General features: G+C 52.0%; 1 protein-coding gene across 4 annotated transcripts in view; it reads left to right on the top strand.

Moving 5' to 3' along the window:
• Positions 1–12,482: 12,482 nt before the first annotated feature.
• Positions 12,483–21,614, top strand: part of LOC113959542 — a 29,107-nt gene continuing 19,975 nt past the window's right edge. For 2 of the 4 annotated variants that reach the window (XM_027668642.1, XM_027668641.1), the window contains exons 1-2: positions 12,580–12,909; positions 14,071–14,439. In XM_027668642.1, coding sequence (XP_027524443.1) covers positions 12,754–12,909; positions 14,071–14,439 — 525 coding nt within the window. In that variant the 5' untranslated portion in view covers positions 12,580–12,753. Of the gene's footprint in view, positions 12,556–12,579; positions 12,910–14,070; positions 14,440–21,614 lie in introns of those variants that run through there. The other 2 variants (XM_027668644.1, XM_027668643.1) reach the window with 2 other exon arrangements.

Here is a 21,614-nt window from a genome sequence, read left to right as displayed (position 1 = left end):
TGCTCCACCAAAAAAATCAAAGAATAAAGGAAAAAAAGGCGAGAGGAGCTGGAGAAAAGGGGAATTGAGAGCTGCAGCCTCCCACCCCGCAGATGGCTAATATTCATATGGAACTGGCAGGCGGATCCCAATGCCAAGCTCCGGCGCCGGGTGCCGCAGCTCGTTCCTGCAGCTGAGCCATTAAACCCGACGGGGCTCACGCAGAAGGATCGCAGGCTGCACCCGGAGCTGGCAGCCACGGCCTCAGCCCCTTCCAACAGCGTGGGGCCTCGGGAAAACGGGAAAAGGCTCCGGCACCGCCAGCCAGGGGAGCAGCTCCTGCTCTGGGGGCACAGTCAGAAGGAGCTGCCCTAGGGAGTGGAAAATCAGGAGACCAGGAGAGCCTCCATCCATCTGACTCCACCTTTTGGACCTAGGGATAGGACACAGGGAATGGCTTCCCACTGCCACAGGGCAGGGCTAGATGGGATATTGGGAGGGAATTCCCGGCTGGGAGGGTGGGGAGGCCCTGGCACAGGTTGCCCAGAGAAGCTGTGGCTGCCCCTGGATCCCTGGAAGTGTCCAAGGCCAGGCTGGATGGGGCTTGGAGCACCCTGAGATAGTGGGAGCTTTCCCTGCCCATGGCAGGGGGTGGAACAACAACTCTTCTCTCTCAGAATTCCTTGGCCAATTTCTCTTCCCTGTCTATTTTGACATGTGCCTGATCTCTCGGAATGAGCAAGGTGTTCCTTAAGTGAAATTTTTTTGGGAAGAGCCTGGCAACTGTTTCTGTCTGGCACGACGAAGCACAGGCTGTTGTGAGCTTGAGAGAATGAGGCTGGATGTGGGATGAAAATGTTTCTGTCCTGGAAGAATGTGGATTAAAATGACTCCTATGGCTTGGGGTTTCTTTTTACGGTGAGAGAAATATTGGAAGGCCTGGGAAATGCTGGATTTTTATTCAAATTATAATACTATCCACCATCCCTGCCCAGCATCCCAACAAACACCCCCACCCCAGACTGCCATCCCTGGCCATCATTGTGCTCCACATCCACACCCAATCTCCCTGCCAGCATCCCACACAGCTTCCCAGACCTCTGCCATTCCATGGAACCTGGACCCAGCGTACCAAGGGGGTGGGAAGAGTGGGTTGTGCTGCTGGGGGAGGAAGATGTTCCCATATTCCCGTCATCATTTTCAAATCATTTCCCTGCTTCCTTCACAGCCCGTGGAAGGATTTGTGGATGCGTCATTACCAGTCTCTTAGTTCTGGTTTTTTCCCTGTTTTTCCAAGAGATGCTTTGGGATGCACCACTCCCTCCCAGTGCCAGTTAAAATGTGCCTCTGGCAGCGGCGATTCCCCGGTGACATTTTCCAATGCCTCAGGAAAACAACGGTGCCGACTGGCACACTGCAGCGAGTGGCCGGCAGCACCACGCCATCCCAACGGCTTTTATTCCCAGGAAACATGGGCAAAATTATCAATTCATAGGTTGGAAACACTTATCCCAAATAATAGCCCCGTTTACAACCCGCCTCTACTTTTGACGTGCTGAGCGCCTCAAATAGCAACAATAAAGCCTCTGTCTTCTTTCAAGATATTTGTCATCTTTTGATCCGGTGCCAGGAAAAATGGAATTCTGGGAGATCAAACCTCCCAAACTGATGGCTCCTCTCCGCAGCAAGTGCTTATCAAGAGGAATCCAGAAAGATGGTACGTTTCAAAAGTGACAGGGAATAAAGTTCAGCTCGTTGTGGAAAAAGAAGTAAATAAACTTCAAACAGCCCAGGAATTTCCTTCTAATACCGGTAGTCCCACTTGCAGGAATTTTTAGTGAAATTAAGGTTGTAGAAGTGGGATAAAAAGGCATTTCAAAGGGAAAATGCCATGTTAAATATCAGATAAATATCAAGCAATTCCCTCTTGTTGTGTCCCAGCAGCTGCCCTGGGGGACAGTGACCCTCCCCAAATCTCTTGGCAGAATTCCCTGTTTTCTCAGTAGAATTCCCTGTTGATGGCTGGGTTGGAAATCATTACTTTCAAACCTACCCCCCGGATAAATCTGCTCCTTCCCCTCCCTGCAAGGGAAGATTCTCACATGAAATCCCTAGCATTGCATCCCAAGGAAAGCCAAGGTCCCCATGGCACCCACACCATGCCACGTCCTCAGAGAGGTCCCACTTCTCCCAGCAGAATTCCCTATCTGGGAACAGAGCTGAGCACCCAGCACCCAGGCAGAGGGAGATCTCCTGTGGTTCTCCAGTATTCCTGCCACACCAGTTCCTGCCTTTGACAGCTTCATCCCGTGGCTCTGGGAATGCAGATGCTGAGAACTATTTGGGATCCAGCTCATTACAGGTGTTTAAGTTAAACCAGGAATTTTAGACTCCGTCCATGCCCCACGCAGGCAGGCAGGGAAGCAATCCCACTGTTGGGCAGGGATAATCCTGCTCCTGCCTCAGACAGTGCCCAGTTGCTGGAATATCAGGATCTGGGACCCAGGGTGGGGATGGCAGGGCATCACTGCCACCCTCAGGGGTGGCAACTGCTCCTGGAACAGGCAAAGGGACATAAACTGCTGCCGATGTATCCTTAATCCTGGAAAACTTGCATTCCCGGCGCCTGGGAATACATCCCTCAGCCAGCTGGGAGGTGGCACCAGGAATGGCTGGGGTGGGAATCACCCTCTGGCACGTCTGCCCTGTGCACACCCCTGCAGCCCCAGCCCAGCTCCAACCTCTCCCTGCCACGAATTCCCTGGAGCTGTCTGCGGGGTGGAAATACAGCTCACCCCCACGGAGCGCCGCCAAAATAAACTGGGAAAAGGAGATTGTAAACCAAAATATCTAAGGATTCCTGAAAAGCTTTTTCTCAGCATGGCAGCTCCAAGGCAGGAGGAGGAAAACAAAGTCAGCAGTGGTTGTAAATCCTCTGGAAACCATAAATTAAAATTAAGGAGTTCAAATATGATCTAAAATCATTTAATCTGGGTGATTTATGCCTGTTCTCCAATGCAATTATTTACGGACACTCCTGTTTATTGCTCTTTTGACTTTTTTAATTACTGTATTCCAAAAATTCAATTACCGACCGGAGTAGAGATTTCAGGCAATAGTATTGTAAATAAAAAGAGAACCAATTAATAATGTGCTTAGTCTAGCAAAGCTAAACCAAGTGTAATACAGAACGCCTGGAAACTTGCTCCGGGGATGAAAACTCCTAGGGAAGATCCCATGGGATGGATGGGATGAGCCCAGGTGATGTAATGGGTGGGCACTCCCCACACACAGCCACAGACCCTTACTGGGGTTACTGGTCTGGTTTTATACTGTCACTTGTACTATTAAAAACTGTTAGGGAGGACAGGGAACGTGGGAAGCAGGTTTTCACTTAAATCCAGGCATGTTTCATCCAAAATATTTTGTCTTTTCACCTCGGTTTGTCAACAACCTTTGCCTCTATTGAAAAATCAAGTTCACCTCGAATTCACCTCGGGAAGGTTTTTCAACAAATATCCCTGCGTGTAAATATATTTACTTTCCTTCTCTAGAAATATACACAGCAGCACCACAATGTTTCCTGCCTTTTCCCCTCACGTTTCCCACGCTTTTCCCCTCACATTTCCCGCCTTTTCCCCCTCACGTTTCCCACCTTTTTCCCCTCATGTTTCCCATGCTTTTTCCCTCACGTTTCCCACTTTTTCCCCCTCACATTTCCCACACTTTCCCCCCTCACGTTTCCCATCCTTTTCCCCCTCACATTTCCCGCCTTTTTCCCCCTCATGTTTCCCACCATTTTTCTGTCAATTTAAGTCTCTCAAATGATGGAAAAAGGGGGATTTTACCTGAGTTTAAATCCTGGAATGGAGCTGAGGGCACAGGGATGGGAGTGGGATGCCCTGGAAGAGGAGACTGAGGGGAGACCTCACTGCAGTTCCAGCTTCCTGGGCAGGGGCAGAGGAGGGGCAGGGACTGAACTCTGCTCTGGGGGGACCAGGGACAGCACCCAGGGAGCTGTGTCAGGGCAGGCTCAGGGTGGGTCTCAGCAAAAGGTTCTTCCCCCAGAGGCTGGTTGGGCACTGACCAGGCTCCCCAGGGAGCACGAAGGCTGCCGGAGCTCGGGGAGTGTTTGGATGATCCTCTGGGGCACAGGGTGTGACTGCTGGGGATGGGCCTGTGCAGGGCTGAGGGTTGGACCGGATGGTCCCTGTGGGTCCCTCCCAGCTCAGCATGTTCTGCAGCTCTGTGGTGACAGACAGGAAGATTAAATCAAAAAGAGAAAGTAAAAGGGCCTTCCCTGGTCTCCACACGCTGCCCAACCTGCTCAGGTGCTGCTGCCCCCTCCTGTGCTGCTCCCTGGCACAGGGTTGTCCCTCGGCAGTGCTCCCTCTCTGGGTGCACCGAGGCGCTGCCCCGGCCCGTGTGAGATGCTCTCGCTGTGGTGAGAGCCATTGGGGTCACCCCCGGCAGCTCCCCATGGAAGGTGTGCCCGGGTGGCCCCAAAAGCAGCCCCCAACAGGGCCTGACTGGCCACACCTGCTGGACTTGGGGATCAACCACATTTGGCATATTAATTAGGACCATTTGTTACAAATGGAGTAATTTAACAGAGTAGTTGGTCCTCACTGGATCTGTTGGGCCATGCCATGGCTCCGGGTAGGTAAATCTGGCATTCAGCCTTCAGCTATCGGGTGCGGGATGGTTCCCCAGAAGGAGACCCCAGCATTTTATGGTGACCTTTTCCATCTGAGGCTCATCCATTCCCAAATCCCTCGGTTCCCAGTGCTGCTGGATCGGCAGGGTGTCAGGCTGGGCAGCATGGGTGCCTTTCCATACCTCCTCTTTATTAATGGGAGTCATATGGCTAAATCCCAGCGTGCCGAGCCACGCGATTCCCACCGCAACTCCATCTGGTCCTGAGGACTCCAGTACACCGTGTGTCGGAAGGTACCGAGCGGCTTAATTAGAATATTAAATTGATTTACAGTTCCTAAATAATGGGTATCATTAAGCCAACTCTGCTCAAAAAGGGGTTGACACAGGGACCCTGCGAGGGATAACATATGGAGCCAAATCCTCCGCAGTCAGCAAAGAGGCGCAGCGGCAGCTTCCAGTCGGACATCCAAGATGGATGGATGTGGGAGAGCAGAGCGACCCAAGGTGAAGGGCATCTTCCAGAGCACTCTGCCGCAGGTGCTCCTGCTGGAGCACTTCGTAAGGACAAGGGAAGGGCTGGATGCAGAGTGCGGGGTCCAGACCCCCTCACAGAATCATGGAATGGTTTTGGTTGTAAGGGACATTAAGGACCATCTCTTTCCACCCCCTGCCATGGGCAGGGACGTGTCCCACTAGCCCAGGTTATTCCAACCTGGCCTTGGACACTTCCAGGGATCCAGGGGCAGCCACAGCTTCTCTGGGCAACCTGTGCCAGGGCCTCCCCACTCTCACAACCAAGAATTCCTTCCCCATATCCCATCTAACCCTGCCCTCTGGCAGTGGGAAGCCATTCCCTATGTCCTGTCCCTCCATCCCTTTTCCCCAGTCTCTCTCCAGCTCTCCTGAAGCCCCTTTAGGCACTGGAAGGGGCTCCCAGGTCTCCCCGGAGCCTTCTCTTCTCCAGTGAACCCCCCCAGCTCTCCCAGCCTGGCTCCAGAGCAGAGGGGCTCCAGCACTCGGAGCATCTCCGTGGCCTCCTCTCCAGCAGGACTCAGGGTCCTTTTACCCTGGAACCCCCATTTTAATCCAAAATTTTAAAGTGAAACCTCTTTCATTGCATGTTGCATCCCGCAAAACCGAGTGCTTCCACTGAAAAAAAAACCCCAGAAAAAGTGAATTTTCAACTACAATTCAAGGACGTCTGAGGGCAGAGAGGCGGGTTAGGGCAGCATTTTCTTTGTGTGTATATAAAAACCATTCCAGATGGTGCCTTAGAGGAATTTACACCCAGACCAGCTGCAGGCGAGTTGGTCTGGGCTTGTTTCGGCTGCAGAATAGACACAGAAACTTGTTGCAGGAAAGAAACCCCCAAATTAAGGGGTTTATGACAAAAAGTTATTATCGGTTAAATTGTGAACGTGCTGCCTGGCTGGAAAAAAGTATTAAAACATATTTACACTTGAAAAGGAGTAATTAGTGTAGTTCAATCAATGTGCCAGGCCAAGACTGAGGGATGAGTGCAAATACATAGAGACAAGAGAGATTTATTATTAAATTAAAATCACTTAATTACTGCAAATGTTAAATATGCAGTTTTCTGGCATTTAAATGATATTTTTCACCCAAATTGAAATGAATTGTCCACTCTGAATTCCCCCTCCTCTGGCAGCGTGTAAATGTCAGTCCTAAATTAAAGTTAACTGGGATCGGTGTCTGCTCTACCTTTCAAAAAAAAGATTTAATTAGAATCAATAAACCACTTTTTATTGAAGTTTCCAGCGTGTTCTGTTATTCCAAGCACACAAAGAGCCGCGAACCCGAAACCTTCAAAGATGTTAACAGGTTGGGGTCAAAGGGGAGCACCTGGATGAGGAACCCCTGGAATGCTGGCACCCAGTGCCGGGGCCCAGCCGCTCCCCCGGGAGCGGGGCCAGAGCCTGGGCGGGATGAAATCCATACCCTGCGCTGATTTAGCCCAGATGAGCGTCGCATCCCTGCTCCTTTTTTCTTGCTGGGTGTTTTTGGATGGGCTCCATTCAAGCTGTGAGGTAAAAACGCTGCCTTTCGCCTTTCAATTAACCCCCTATTTTTAACTCAAATCCATCCTCCCAACTCCTCCAAGTGTTGGAACCAAAAGAACTCAAAATGCATCTGCCCTTGCTGCAATGATGAGCAGCCCGCCAGTCCCTAAATATACAAATTATCAGGCCTTGGATTAAACAGCATCCCCCTACCTCCTCCTTGGAAGTGTTCGAGGCCAGGTGGGATGGGGCTTGGAGGGACCTGGGATAGTGGAATGTGTCCCTGCCCACTGGGATGGTCTTTAGGCCCCTCCCAACCCACCCCGTCCCAGGATCTGATGATTCCAGGACACTGCAACTCGGCAGTTGTTCATATTGCCAGTTTAATTTATTTTTTTTAAAAAAAAACCCTCTCTGAGCCACACGACTCCCGTGCTCATAATCAGCGCCGCGTGGAAGTGATTATATTAGAGGCCTTTTTCCAGTGCGTGCACTCGGATCAAGATGTAATATGCATTTCATATCCCCTGACTCCCTGTCCTAAAATAGAGACAAAACACTCTGTAATGTCAGATTGCTTTGAATTAGTTTTAATTTGATTAGAAATATCCCACAAGGCTCCCCGAGTACACAGAGATTATGGATAATTAATGCCGTGATCAATTAGATCTGAATTGTTCGTCCATCAAGAAGCAATAACATGGGCTCTGATTTTCAAAGAGTTTTTCCCTTAATCCTCTTGTTCTCGGGCGCTTTATGAGGAGATACAAAAGCTCCTAAATTAGGACAACACGATATTGTACATTCGGAAAAAAATCCCTCTGCGTATTATTTGTAAGTCTGGGAGGGGGATTCTCATCCAGCCCAGCCCAGGGGAGCTGAGCTGGTCCCAAATTCCTCCCAAAAGGAGGTGCATCCCCTCACAACCCCACGGAAACAGCTCCTCCACTCATAATTAATTGTCTGGCTCCATCCCCATGTGATTCTGGGGTATTTGTCAAGGAGTAAAACTCAATTAATTTCCTGTGTTTGAGACATACTTTTTTTGAGTTTCAATAAATTTAAGTTGAAAATTCATAGATTAATAAGATTTGGCAGTGTTTGGTGCTTAGATTCCAGGACAGCTTTGCCTGGTGCCACGTGAGGTCTCTGCTCTGCCACCCTATTGATGCCGGGCTGGATCCGCACTGGAGTTGTCCCCAGTCCCAACACCAGCCCCGTCCAACCCGGCCTTGGACACTTCCAGGGATCCAGGGGCAGCCACAGCTTCTCTGGGCAACCTGTGCCAGGGCCTCCCCACCCTCACAACCAAGAATTCCTTCCCCATATCCCATCTAACCCTGCCCTCTGGCAGTGGGAAGCCATTCCCGTGTCCTGTCCCTCCAGGCCCTGAGACAATACCAGAATTGCTGGGCTGCCCCACAGCTGCTCACGGACAGAGCTGGTGCCTCTTCTTGGAGCCAGAGGAATGGGAATGCCCAGTAGTGGCCAAGGCTCCCAAGGCACCACAGCTTGGCACAGGGAGCCAGTGGGTACCTGGACTCATACCATGTCCTGATTGGGAATGAATCCACAAGGATTCAAAGCTGGCCCCGCACAGGACAAGCCCAAAATCCCGCCGTGTCCCTCTAGGCCACTCAGATAACCTGGGAGATGATTTATAAACGGGAAAAGAGGATCAATTTGAACCCGTCTTCCTGTGATTAATTCCACCAGCTGCTCTCGCAGGGAATCACTGCGCCTTTCGCCGGGATTAATTGCACAAAATTCCCATTTCCAGGCACGCGCCTCCGAGCAGGACCGGGAGTGGGTTTGGAGCTGGCCGAGCACCCCCGGCCGGGAGGGCCCGGCAGCACTGCCGGTGGCTGCAGCGGGGCAGGAGCGCTCCATCCCGGCCCCCGGCCCTGCTCCCGCCGCGATTCCAGCCCCCGACCCCGCGAGCTGGGAGGAGAAGGCGCCGGCGCTTCCCAGGGCGAGGGGCAGGAGCGGCGCTAGGAACGCTCGGCAAGGTGGGAATTGTCTGCCAGTGTATTACATGAGAAAGCCCTGAATAATTCATGGAGATTTATTATTCCATGAGTAATCCCGGCCCGAGCCAAAAGCAGGCGGCTGAAGCCCCGAGGAATGTTTTCCTCCAAACTGCTACACATGTCAGTCTGGGAGCCCAGGGATGAATATTTTAAGGACGACAACCTCTTTTTCCCATTTTTCCGGACTGTGCCACCGGAGGTTCCATCCAGGACTAGCCCAGACTCCTCACCTACACTTTGGGAAGCAGGAAAACAGTGACACTTGCTCCCAGCTGGAGAAAAGTGTACCAATGTGTTCAAAATTCCTCAGGAAATGGGATTTCCCCTCCTCTTCCTATTTTTGGATTCTCTGATCTGGTTTTCCAAATTGCCTCTCAGATGTTTTGTATTTTCTGAGCTGATCCATATCATTCACCCCAGATTATTGATCTCAGGATGAGGAGAATTCAGTGTGTCAGCACTGGCTGTGGGAACGCTTCTCTCCATCCCTGGATTTGCAAACCCAGTGCTATATTTTTGGGAGAGTCTGGGCTTTTGGGAAGAGCAAATGAGACCGAGATCATGTGGAATCAATTGTGGAGTCTCAAATAAAGCTGTAAATTGGGGTTTCAAATCATTTTGCAATAAGGCAAAGTAGTTTGTTCTTGGGGGGATACAATGTTGGGATTGGTAATTGCAAATTTCCTTAATGATTAATAAACAGGATGAAAGTAATTAATATTTCAGCGTGATATGTATCCCATTCTGACATAATAAGTGGAAATATGTTTGTTACCATAATAGAAACATAATGAAAACATCAGAAAATAATCAATTTCTTTTAAATTTATAATGAAAACTCTAAATGCACTTTTTGGTTCCAAAACCCTTTTCTGTGTAATTTCTCCTGGGCCAAGTGGGATTTTTTTCTTTTGACAAAATTGGGGGTTTCCAGCAGTGTTTTCCCATGAGGAAATGTTTCAGTGAACACATTCCCATGGTGATCTGGGATTGGGTAATGAGGTGTCAGGGAGTGCCCTGCACTGAAAATCATGGAATTAGGGAATTATTTGGTTGGAGGAGACTTTAAAGAACAACCAGTCCCACCCCTGCCACAGGTAGGGACACCTCCCACTAGCCCAGGTTGTTCCAACCTGGCCTTGGACACTTCCAGGGATCCAGGGGCAGCCACAGCTTCTCTGGGCAACCTGTGCCGGGGCCTCCCCACCCTCCCAGCCAGGAATTCCTTCCCAGTATCCCATCTAACCCTCTCTCTGGCAGTGGGAAGCTGTTCCCTGTGTCCTGTCCCTCCAGGCCCTTCTCCAGCTCTCTGGAGCTGTAACAGGAGGTGGTGGATCCCCGCCCCTGGAGGTGTCCAAGGAATGACTGGACATGGCACTCACCGCGCGGGGCTGGGATCAGTCACGGATCCTGGAGGGCTTTTCCAGCCTCACTGATCCTGGGATTCTGTCATTCCGTGACGAAGAGGTTCCTCTAATTGCTTGGAATGAGTTCTGGTCAAAGCCACATGTGGGCAACGTCTGTGTGGGAGGAGGAGGCTGAGCCCCCTCTCAGCTCTCTGGTAATTCCCCGGGAGGGGGGAAGAGAGGCCCTTGCAGGCACACCCGGAGCCACTTTTCATTATTTTGTGTCACTCGTTCCTCATTTGTTGCTCTGCATATTGTGCCATTATAACAGGAAATTACATTTGCATCTTGTGTGGCACAAGCATGTTGTGAATATCATAAAAACACATATGGTCATAAAGGGTTGGGAAAAAAAGGCGATAAAACTGACATTTAGGAAACAGCTTTGGAAAAGAGAAAACATGTTCGGGGAGCTTTTGTGCAGCTCTTCCCTGTGAAAAATTCTGGGCTCTCACTTTAGAAGCTTTTTCGGCAAACTTCTTAATTTTTTGACAAACTTCCTAATTTTTTTCGGTGCAAACTTCTTAATTCTTTTTTAAACACTTCCCAGCCCTTTTATAAATGTCTTCTTTCTTTTTTTTTTTTTGCAAACTTCCTACTTTTTTTTAACAAGCTTCTTGATTTTTTTTGTACCAACTTCTTAATTTATGTATTAACCTATTAGTTTCAACCTTTAGAAACTTTCCTTTGTGTTTTGAGCTTGAACATCCTAAAATCTCGTGGAAGAAGCTCCCGAGCCCACCCAGCCTTCCTGTTTTCCACGTGCTTTCCTGTTGTGTGACTGATTTTGGTGGAAGCACATAAATTTGATGGCAGTTCTAAGTGCAGCTCTTGAGTTTTGAATAATTTTGGATAATGGATTAAGCAATAATATTTCGGGGAGCTTAGAAATGGGGTTTCAGCCACTTGGACATCGGGATGTTTAGGGTGGAGGCTGGGTTTGATGTGACTATCCCTGAATTCCACTGGATCTTGGCTGTGGAGTTGGAGGAGGACGACTTGACATCCCCATCCCTTTATACTGGAATTCTGGACTAGCAGAAGTCCGTGTGCATCATAAAATATTAACGTTAAATAAGCAGAAATAAATAACCAGGGCAAGATTTTCATTACAGGTCAGAGATCCTGGATGAAAAGCAGCGAGCAGATAAAAGTTCTCAATAAAACTGTCCCCTCCAAATACATTCCCTCTGTTTTTATCTCTCCCATTCCACTCCCTGACTCAAGTCAGGGTTAACAGCTCGCTGTCAGGGTCGTGTGTGCCCACGTGGATCATTGTGGAGCTGCCAGGGAATGGTTCTGCACATCCAGGTACATCAGCATCCTCTCGGCACTGCCCTTGGTCCAAGGGAATGTCTGGGGCAACATTCCCACCAGTCACTGCCATGTGCTCCCAGCAGGGAAGTCATTCCAATTTTCCAGGGCAGTAAACTGCAAGCCTTTTATCTGGAGCCTCTAACACGGTCTGTGACAACCAGATCCGACGTGAGCATGCTATGCCATAAATCCTCCGAAATGTTCCTTTACACAGAAATTACAGGGCTGATTCATGATCCAAAGGCGGATTTTCAGCTCTTGCCAAGTCGCCATCGCTCCCTTCTGCTTGGAATGATCAGGAGAAGTGTCTACCAAGCAAAGGAGCTCTGCATCACAGGAGGAGGAGGAGGAAGTCTTACTAGCTGCACCAAATCTCCTGGTTTTCCAGAGGATTTCACTCCCATGCAGCTGTGGACTGTCTGGCTGTGTGAGGACATCCAAAGAAGCCTGGATTTACATCCTGCTCAATGCAAAGGGGTTTCCATAGGGGTTGTGCAATTTGGGAGTGGGCACCTGTCCATCCCGTGTCACCTCCCTGCAGGCCCCTCCCTGTCCCCACTGTGTTTCCATGCAGGAATTCTCGCTGTGCTCCCGGGTTTGGCTCATGAGGGCACATGGTGTTATCCAGCCTGGAGAGGAGAAGGCTCCAGGGAGACCTAAGAGCCCCTTCCAGCCTAAAGGGGCTCCAGGAGAGCTGGAGAGGTACCCGGGACAAGGGACGGAGGGGCAGGACACAGGGAATGGCTTCCCACAGTCATCCAGCTCCATTTGGGGCAGCCATTCCCAGCCGGTGGACTTTACCCAGCTCTGCCGTGTTCAGCCGCTGGCCACGGGAAGAGCAGCGGCCGCCGCAGGCGGGGAAGAGCCGGCAGGGCCGAGCCGGCAGGGCCGAGCCGGCAGGGCCGCGGCCCTCTCCGCCCTCACACCTCCACAGGGCCTCAGGAGGAGGGCGGGGCTCCCGCGCCTTCCCGCCATTGGCGCCGGAGCCACTTCCGGTTCACGGCCGGTCCCTCAGGGCCCGTCCCTCACGGCCCGGCCCGTCACGGCCCGTCCCTCACACTCCCTCCCTCACGTACTGTCCCTCACAGCCCGTCCCTCACAGCCCGTCCCTCACGGCCGGTCCCTCAGGGCCCGTCCCTCAGGGCCCGTCCCTCACAGCTGGTCCCTCACAGCCCGTCCCTCACGGCCCGTCCCTCACGGCCGGTCCCTCACGGCCCGTCCCTCACAGCCGGTCCCTCACAGCCCGTCCCTCACGGCCCGCTTCATTTCTGGCTCGAGGTGAATCCCGTCCCGTTACCCCCACTTCTGCCTTCCCTGTCCACCGGAACGCCGGGATGCGGGATGCTGTTCCCCCCGCACTTCCCTGGCCCCCCGCCGAGCATCTGGGCTGGCGCGGCGCTGTTGGCGGAGCCGGGGAGAGGCACGGAAAAGAGGGGGAGCTTCGGGAATGCGGAGCCAGGCGCTGCCTCACAAAGTTGTGACTTGCAGAAGCGCAAGGTAATAGAAGGGAGAATTCCCCCTCCCTCTCCTGCCAGCTGCCGGTTTGTCGGCTGCTCCCATCCCGGTGTAATTCTTCCCCCTAGTTTTCAGTCATGGAATAGGTGCCGTTAAAGCAGGAGCTGCTGCAGAGCCTCGGAGGCAGCCCCTGGCCCCGGCTGGGCTGGTTTTGGGGTGCAGACGAGCTGGCAGAGGAGCCGGGGGAGCGGAGGGAAGCTGGAGGAGGCGGCGGGGCTGCCCGGCGTGCCCAGATATCCTCGGCAGTACGTGCCCCCATCCACTGCTCCGTGACTCATTCCTTCGCTGCTGAATGCAGGCAATTGTCACATCTCCACGGAGCCAGTAAAATCAGGGAACACGCACCGAGCGGCTCCTCTCCGTGCGGTACAAGTCCTCCATCCCGCGGCCCTTCCCCAGGGCCTCGTCGGCTGAGGCAGCGGGAGGAAGAGGAGGAGTTCACAGCTCCGGGGAACAGCTCAGGGGTCATTTCGCCCCTCAGGAGACAGAAAGGGCTTGCAAAGTGGGAATGGGGTGTGGGACACAACTGAACCCCTTCCAGCCTCCCACAGCAAGAGCAGCGTCAGGATTTACACCCCAGAGCGGTGCTACACAGAGCCACTGGGATCCAGCACAGTCGGCTGGGCCTCCCCCTGCCAGCAGCCTCCACCACCGCCCCATTCCCACTGTTCGCTCCGATTCCTGCTTCCACGCTCTGTTTTCACACGGATGGGAACGTTCCATCCCTCCTGACTTTACACAGGTGTCATATTTGTTGCCGAGCACCCGTAATTTTGGGAGGAGTGTTTGCACTGCAAATGGAAACCTGTCATTTCTCTGCGCCTCCCTTCCCCAGCTCATTCCATCAGCTCATTCCATCAGCCATTGCATCTGGAGGTTTCACATCTCTGTTAAGTCAGGACAATGCTGCTCAGATTAAAACTAAAACACGCATCAAAAATCCCATAACCACCTACAATTTCCCCCTTTCTCCCTAAAATCTCAGCAGGAGCCATCAAAAGGAGGTGAATGGTACAGAAAGTGGAATATTAAGCCTTTTCCCGTGCTGTGGCACCATGGACACAAGCAGGACAAACAGAGCCTTCCCTGCTGCACAGCCACATCCATTTTTAAAAATGGGCCTTCTGTGCTTTCTTTTTTCAGCTCCATCTCCCCAAACCAAGGGAAAGATGTTCTCAGTTAGTGGGATTAAAAAGCAAAGTGTGGCACAAGTATCCTGGCAGCCTCGGCAGCGCTTCCCTAGAACTGTCTGCCACGGGCACAGCTGAAATGAAGTTGGATTTAATGGCAGAACAACACCAGAAAATGGAGCTGGGGAAAAAAATACCAACCCAAACCCATCATTTTTGGAATGGATTGAATGAGAAGGGTCCCCACGGCCACATGGAGAGGCAGATGCAGATGAGGATGGAAGCTCTGCCTTCCAATGCTGGGAGAGGCAGGATGACCACGGGCAGGAGGAGGATGGAGATATCCCACTCCAAAGCTGTCGCTTGGCTGTTTGCACGCTCGGTAAGTTCCTCATAAGCAAAAGTCTCTCGATTGCTGTTCCAGCACTGGAAATTGGAATCAGGGAAAGAGAAATGGGATGAAAATGAGATGAGGGCAAAAAAAGAGAAATGATGCTTTGGAAGCCTGTTCAAGTCTATAATGTCCTGTGATGTTTGTACTGAGAGAATAAATCCATGCTCTGTTCCAGGCTTGGGATAGCGGGGAGGGAAATATCCCCCTTTCTCTGGGCATGGAATCATTAAGGTTGGAAAAGACCTGCAAGATTTCTCCCTGGCAAGGGCTGCCAGGCACTAGAAGGGGCTGCCCAGGGAGGTGGTGGAGTCCCCACCCCTGGAGGTGTCCAAGGAAGGATGTGGCACTCAGTGCTCTGGGCTGGGGGACAAGGTGGCACTGGGCACAGGGTGGACTCCATGGGCTGGGAGGGCTTTTCCAACCTGAATTATTCTGGGATTCTGGGATCCCCGTGTCCAACCCTCAAGCGAGGAACGAGAGCCATGCTCAGGCAGTTTGTGTGATCCTCGTGGAAGCCTTGAGCGCTTCCACTGCAGGCCCATGGATTCCTGTTGTGCTCTTTGTTTTGCTCTTCTCCAGAGCAATGTTGTTTTTATCCGATGTCTCAGGAACTTCTCCTGGCCATCTGTGCCGCCCCGCTCTCCCAGTTATCCGCCAGAGCCCTTTGGGTTGTTTTAGGCATGGCAGGAATCTCCTGCAGCAGCCACACGCTGACACCAACTTGGCTTTCTGTTCCCCGGGAAAAGACGGTGGGAGCAGCGCTCCCTGGGCCGGCCGGGGCTCGGGGAGGGGACGGAAGCGGAGGGAGCGGGGGCTCCATCCCAGCCCTGTGCTAACAATGCTCTTTCAGAAGCTCATAATGAACCCTTTGAGAACACGGAGTTATTTGGAAAAGTCCCGAACTGTGAGAAATATGCGCATGTTGCGGCTGAGTCACCAGTTGGCACGGGCCGCCCCGGCACACAGTTCTGGTTTTTAAGTGTACTTTTCTTCCTCGGATCCAGAGACAAGGGGCCATTATCAACTTTAATTTAATCTACGCCCCAGAATAGCTGCACCCGGCCCAGTCCTGCTGGAAAACTCTTCCAGGAGGATATCGGTCTTGATTTTGAGACTCAAAGCTTCCAGTGCCTGCATTCTCATCCCTCTTGGAAATTTGTCCCCAAACCTGCTTATCTCGAGCTTGAAATTATTTGGCTGCAACTTCCCCCCCAGATCTCAGTGCCTTCCTGCCTGCAGGATTAAGGGATCCATTCCAATCTCTCCTTTGGCAGGTGTGTGAAAGCCTCTGGTGTCTCACACCTTTTCCTGTTCTTTTTGTTAAATTAGCAGGTTTTTCCTATGGAATTTAGGGACTTGTGTACCTCAGAGCTGCTCTGGGCTTGTCCACTGTAGGAGACACTAACTAGTCCTTGAACATTTCCTTGGATACACAGTGTCCCCACTCAGGATCTGTCCAACCAGGATGTGTCCATCTGGACCAGATAGGAGGGGAAAAGGCTCTGCTCAGAGCACCTTCAGGCACTGGGTGATCCAGGGATCCTGCACCCCATGTTTTCTGGGTGGCCTGAGGCATCTCCCACCCCTAATCCACAGCTCCCTCCATCCTGTGTTATCCCACAGTGGCACAAGCAAGGACACGATCCCAAACTGAACTGAAAAGTTCCTTTTTACATTTTCCTTTCCTGTGTGGAAATCTGGGAGCCACCAGCGTGGCAAACATGCCTCTGCCCTCTCGCTCAGCCTTGGAGGCTGGACCCGGAGCAGCAAATCCCACACTTCCCACAAGTGCCCAAACTTTGGCTGTGGAGGAGCCCCGGGCCGGGCGTGGGGAGCGCGTGACCTACCAGTGCATTGTTGTGGAAGTGCTGATGGGATCAGGCACAGATGGGCGACACAGAGCTGTCAGAACCAGCCTGGATTTGAAAATGTTATAATTGGGATGGTAAACAAGTTCACAAGGACCCTATTGAGGCAAGGGATTGCCATGGTAACAGACCAGAAAAGTCTGGGAATGAGGAAGGATCGATAAGTGGGGGCAGCGGAGGGAACGGTGCTCCTGCCGTGCCGGTCCCTTCCTGGTGCTGGGAGCAAGGGAATGTGGGCTCCAGCCTTGCGCCGCTCTCCAGAGGGACACCGTTATCCAAGCACTGAGCTTTCCTGGGCTGAACCCACTGGGGTTTCATCCCAGCTTGGGAGCAGCCTGCTCAGTGTATTGGAAGTCCTCTGCTCCTGGACCAGCCATTGGAATATCCCGTTTTTGCAGCAGGGTCCTTTTCCAGCAGCCACTTGGCTCCATTTTCCCAATCTGAGCAGGACTTGAGCTCCCTGGCTTGCATCCCTGGGATGCACCAGAGCAGGAGGAGTCTCACCCCACCCAATTCCTGGGAAGTGGTCACAGCTCCAACCCTACCAGGGCTCAGGGAGCTTTGGACAATGCTCTGAGGCACATGGGGGGATCTTGGGGTGTCCTGTGCAGGGTCAGGAATTGGAGTCACGATTCAGGTGTGTCCTTTCCAACTCAGGATATTCTGTGATCTTTCCACCAGGGAACAGCACGGAGAGCAATCCCCACCACGCTGCTCCAGCCTTTCCCACAGTTTTAGGGTGAGAAGTCGGAGGCAGAGAAGCAAGAAACTAAAAAGTTCTGTAACAAAACTACCCTTAGCAACTTATTTACTCCAAAACAGTATTTTTTTAAAGCCCTATTTTATTAATCAGTTATTTGTCTTTATTAGGACAACACTTCACATTCCAAGACGGGTGCAGCAATTTTCCTCACTGTAATAAACCAATAAAATTAGTTTATAGGCAAAAAGAAATGTTAAGGGCCTGGTGGCACTGCAACCCCCTGAACAAATCTTTTTTAAGTGGCATTTACCCTGCAACTCTTGTGCCCGGGTAAACGGGCACAAGAAAGAGTTTATCTTCAAATAATCAGGACTTGAACTTGGCATCAGTCTGTTGATTTGGGGTGGGCTGGGTCTGCCTTCCTTTCGTGGCTAAATGAGGGAAAAAATAGGATTTTGCTCCCTGGGGTTACTTTGGAGAACAAAGGTTTAGTTGGGAAACAAATCCTGCATTAGAAAACAGAATCCCAGAATCACTGAGGTAGGAGAAGGCCTCCAAGACCATTAGGCGCAGCCTGTGACCAATCCCCACCTGGAACTCTTTTCCATTATCTAACATTCCCAACTGAAAAAAGGTTTTTGGAAGTGTTTGGAGCCTTAAGGAAGTGCCCAGATGCTGCATTCATTTGGTGGCACCGAGGAAGGGAGGGCCTGGCTCCCGGGCTGCTCTGCCCGGGCTGGAACAGCCCCAGAGCTCATCAGCGCTCCCAGATTCCTCACCCTCTGGGATGAGATGTCTCCCGGGACTCACTCAGCTTATTGGGAAGAGGCCCTTGAAATACATCTGCATTCATGCTGGAAATCAGTGGATTTGAAGTTGGAAGGGCTGGACTTTCCAAGAGTGGAGAGTGAACACATGTTCAGCAAAGGACCCAGATTTTTCCATCCCTCTCCGAGCTGCACGGCAGCTCTATCCATCATTTTTCCAGTTGCTGCATTCCGTTCCAATCCCAACGAACTGCTGGGAAAGATCTTTGATAATAACTAGCCACCAAGACCTGGGAGACTTCATTTATTACGGCATAATACCCATGTTCCCCAGCTCGTGCTGGACCATATGGAGCGCTCTCTGCTGGGTTTGGCGGAGTTACTGGGGTGAAACAGGGATGGATTTTGTTCCTCATCCTCTTCAATTATGCCATAGATTGGATCATGCAGCAAACTCCAGCAGATCATCTGGGCATAGCAATCAGCCCCGAGGAGCACATCACTGAGCTCATCTGTGCCAATAAACACAGCGCTCGGCGCGGAGACTCCAGCGGGAGCTGATCCCGGGAGCAAATCAATAGGGCTTAGCACTCACCGAAAGCTAAAAATGGGAACACACACCTCAGTCTGTCACTTGCAGGCAGGAAAAGGCAGAGGGAAGAATTTTTTCCAAGGTCAGTTTCTTTGGATCTTACACTAACCATCACTAACCTGGGAAATTGGGAAGCCTGGTCCTGCCTGGTGCCCAGAATTCCTGTGGAGGTGGTTCTCTTCAAGCCCAGCATCACCCACTGCTCTGCAGTGACCGGGATGGAACCATAATGGTCCCAGCGCCCAGATGCTGTGACCACATTTCCTTGGAATCTGGAAAGGTTTGGGATGGAAGGGACCTTAAAGCTCATCCAGTGCCACCCCTGCCATGGGTAGGGACACCTTCCACTAGCCCAGGTTGCTCCAACCTGGCCTTGGATGCTTCCAGGGGTGGGGACTCCCCAACCTCTCTGGGCACCCTACACCCAAACTTCTGTGCCTGTGTTTAACTGTCCCCCAAAATCTCCCTGATAAATAGACCATAATTTAACAGAAGTCCCCTTTTTGGTGCATAAGGACTAATAGAACATGACATTTATTATTCAAAAGAGGTGGCAAACGAATCAAGACGTTGATTCAATGTGAACAGGCAGAATGTGATCCCTGCTCCTGCCTCTGCGAGCCATAAATAATAGAACGGTTCCCATTCCCATTCCATTATCGCTAATAATGAGTTATGGGTAAAGCCACCACGTCCCTCGCAAAAAGCAAGATATAGCTCTGCTTATGGTTGATTATTAGAGGCTAAAATAAAGAGATTGATGCCCAAAAAAAAGTCTAATTAGCATTAGTCTATTGGAGAGGAAGCTGAGCATGCTGCTCTAGCACTGCCAAATGAAATTAAGGCCCAATTATTGATAAATGAAGAGTGGTTTGTGCTGGAGCCTGGCCTGGAGTCGAGGAAATACATCTGTCATTTGGCCTGCACAGGAGTCATTCATGTGTGACACGGCATCCTGTGCATTTATCATGCATCTGTAGATTTTTGGTTTAATTCACTTAGCTGTCTAACGAGATTCGGGGCCGGTGCCTCGCGCCGCGGCAGGATTTGGGCTGACAGATGCGGCTGGGGGCTGAGATGGTGTGTGACACCACGAGCCATCCTGCGTGTTAATTATTAGTGAAACCACGGTGCCCCTCCGCTAATGGGCTGGTTTATCTGCCTCCGTGGCTTTTCCAGCCAGCAATTACCCGGTGGCTGCGGGGCAGGTGGGACACAGGCCGGATCAAGGGACCATTGTTGCTCGGTGCCCTCGCTGCTGCTGTACCATTTCCATAAAAATTGGTGGCGGAGGTGTTTGAAGGAGCCCCACACCCCCCCGCTCTCTCACGCCCACAGACTCCAGGAATGAGATAAGCGGGGTCAGAACTGCCCGCTCTTCACACAGCTCAAAGTGGTGCAATAGTTTATTAGGCCCATCGTCAAAGGCAAATGGAAAGCACACGTCTGTGGGCATGATGAAGCTGCAGCAGCACTGTTGCGGTGCCAGCGCAGCGCAGGGCCGGGAGGCAGATTTATCCTGTCTCACTACAGTTGGATTGGAAGTTCGTGGGGTTCCATCATCATCTTGAGGGGAGAACTGAAAAGGCGCCGAGACAAGGGGGATATTGTCGGGAGTTCTGAGGCAACGTGAGGCCGGGGGTGGCAGAAACCTCCTGAAGTGAAAAAGGGGAGGTTTAGGTTGGACACTGGGAAGAGATTCCTGGCTGGGAGGCCCTGGCACAGGTTTCCCAGAGAAGCTGTGGCTGCCCCACCCCTGGAAGTGTCCAAGACCAGGTTGGAATAACCTGGGCTATGGAAGGTGTCCCTGCCCATGGCAGGGGGTGGAACAGGATGATCCTCAAAATCCCTTCCAACACAAAGCACTCTGTGATTCCACAGGGATTCAAACCCCCCTGGCCAGAGCTCTTGACTTCAGAGGTACCAAAATACCTGCCGAGGATCTGGGGCTTGGTGTTATGTCCCCGACACTGTGACACATGGGATTACGCCTCGGGAAGTGCCTTTTCTCAGCAGGCACCTGATAACATGGCTGGGAAGTGGGTTGGAGCTGTCACAGGTGTCAGAGCTTCGCCGCTTCCAAAGGGCCCCGTGAGAGCTCCGCCGTGTCTTTTAATACCCAAACGTTTTTGGAAATCTGCCCCAATTTTAAGTAGGGCAGGAAAAGTCTCATCATCCAAAAGAGCTGCAAATCATTTCTCTAGACAGGGAGTCAGCTTCCCAAAGGCACTGCCTGATTCCTGCTCCTCAGGCCCATTGAAAGGAGGCTGTGCCGTGGATCCCAGCTTTCCCCAGGGGTTGTCCCTGCTCACCACTGACCACCACCAGGCTCTGCTCCGGCACCGGCCGTGGCTGCCGTGGAGAAACCTGGGTGTAGGGAGGTGCCAGTGCACAGGGTGCCCAGAGAGGTGGTGGAAACCCCATCCCTGGAAGTGTCTGAGGCCAGGCTGGACAGGGCTTGGAGCAACCTGGGCTAGTGGAAGGTGTCCCTGTCCTGAATGAGACGATCCTTAAAATCCCTTCCAATCCAAACCATTCACAAGGTGTCCATCAGTATTAGACACACTGAAAACCCCAAATAATATAAACCAAATCCTTTCTGGAAGGTGTTTCTCCTTGTGACATTCGTCCGGGTCCCTCCAAAGCGGAGGAATCATCCCTGGCTGCTGTTCCATGGATATTTCTCCCACTGAGCAGCACTGGGCCTCCAATGTGAGCTGCATTTCAAATATTAAAAACAACAATGCGGTGTAATTCCCCTTACTCACCCTGACTCGATTTGGGGCCGCCGCCGTAAGCCGGCTGCCATATGGAGATGTGCTGGCCCCTTGTGCTGGGTGGGGGCACGCCGGGAGAACTGCTGCTTGGCCACTCCTGTGGCCACGGGGACCAGGCCCCAGCTCGCCCCTTCCCGCTGCCTCCAGCAGCCCGGGACAGTTTTGCTGGTGTTATGGATTTTTATCAGTTTTTGTATGTTTTATTGGTTTCATCCTCTCTGCCTCCTCAGGGCACCCCTGGCCATCCCCTCTGAGGTGCCATCCACTTGGAGGTGCAGGGTCTGTTCCCACCCCCAGACCCCAGTGTGATCCCAGCCCTGGTCCCTCGCTGTGTCCCACGGTGGCGCAGGGAAGGAGCAGGATCTGTTCTGGCCCTGTGGATGCACCTGGCTCACCTTGTGTGTGCCCAGCTCACCTCGTGTGTGCCCAGCTCACCTTGTCTGTGCCCAGCTCACC

This window comes from Corapipo altera, unplaced genomic scaffold (assembly GCF_003945725.1).
Source record: "Corapipo altera isolate COAL_440 unplaced genomic scaffold, ASM394572v1 205, whole genome shotgun sequence".
Lineage (NCBI taxonomy): Eukaryota > Metazoa > Chordata > Aves > Passeriformes > Pipridae > Corapipo > Corapipo altera.
The sequence above is the reverse complement of the archived record's forward strand: the minus strand, read 5'-3'. Positions and strand labels throughout refer to the sequence as shown.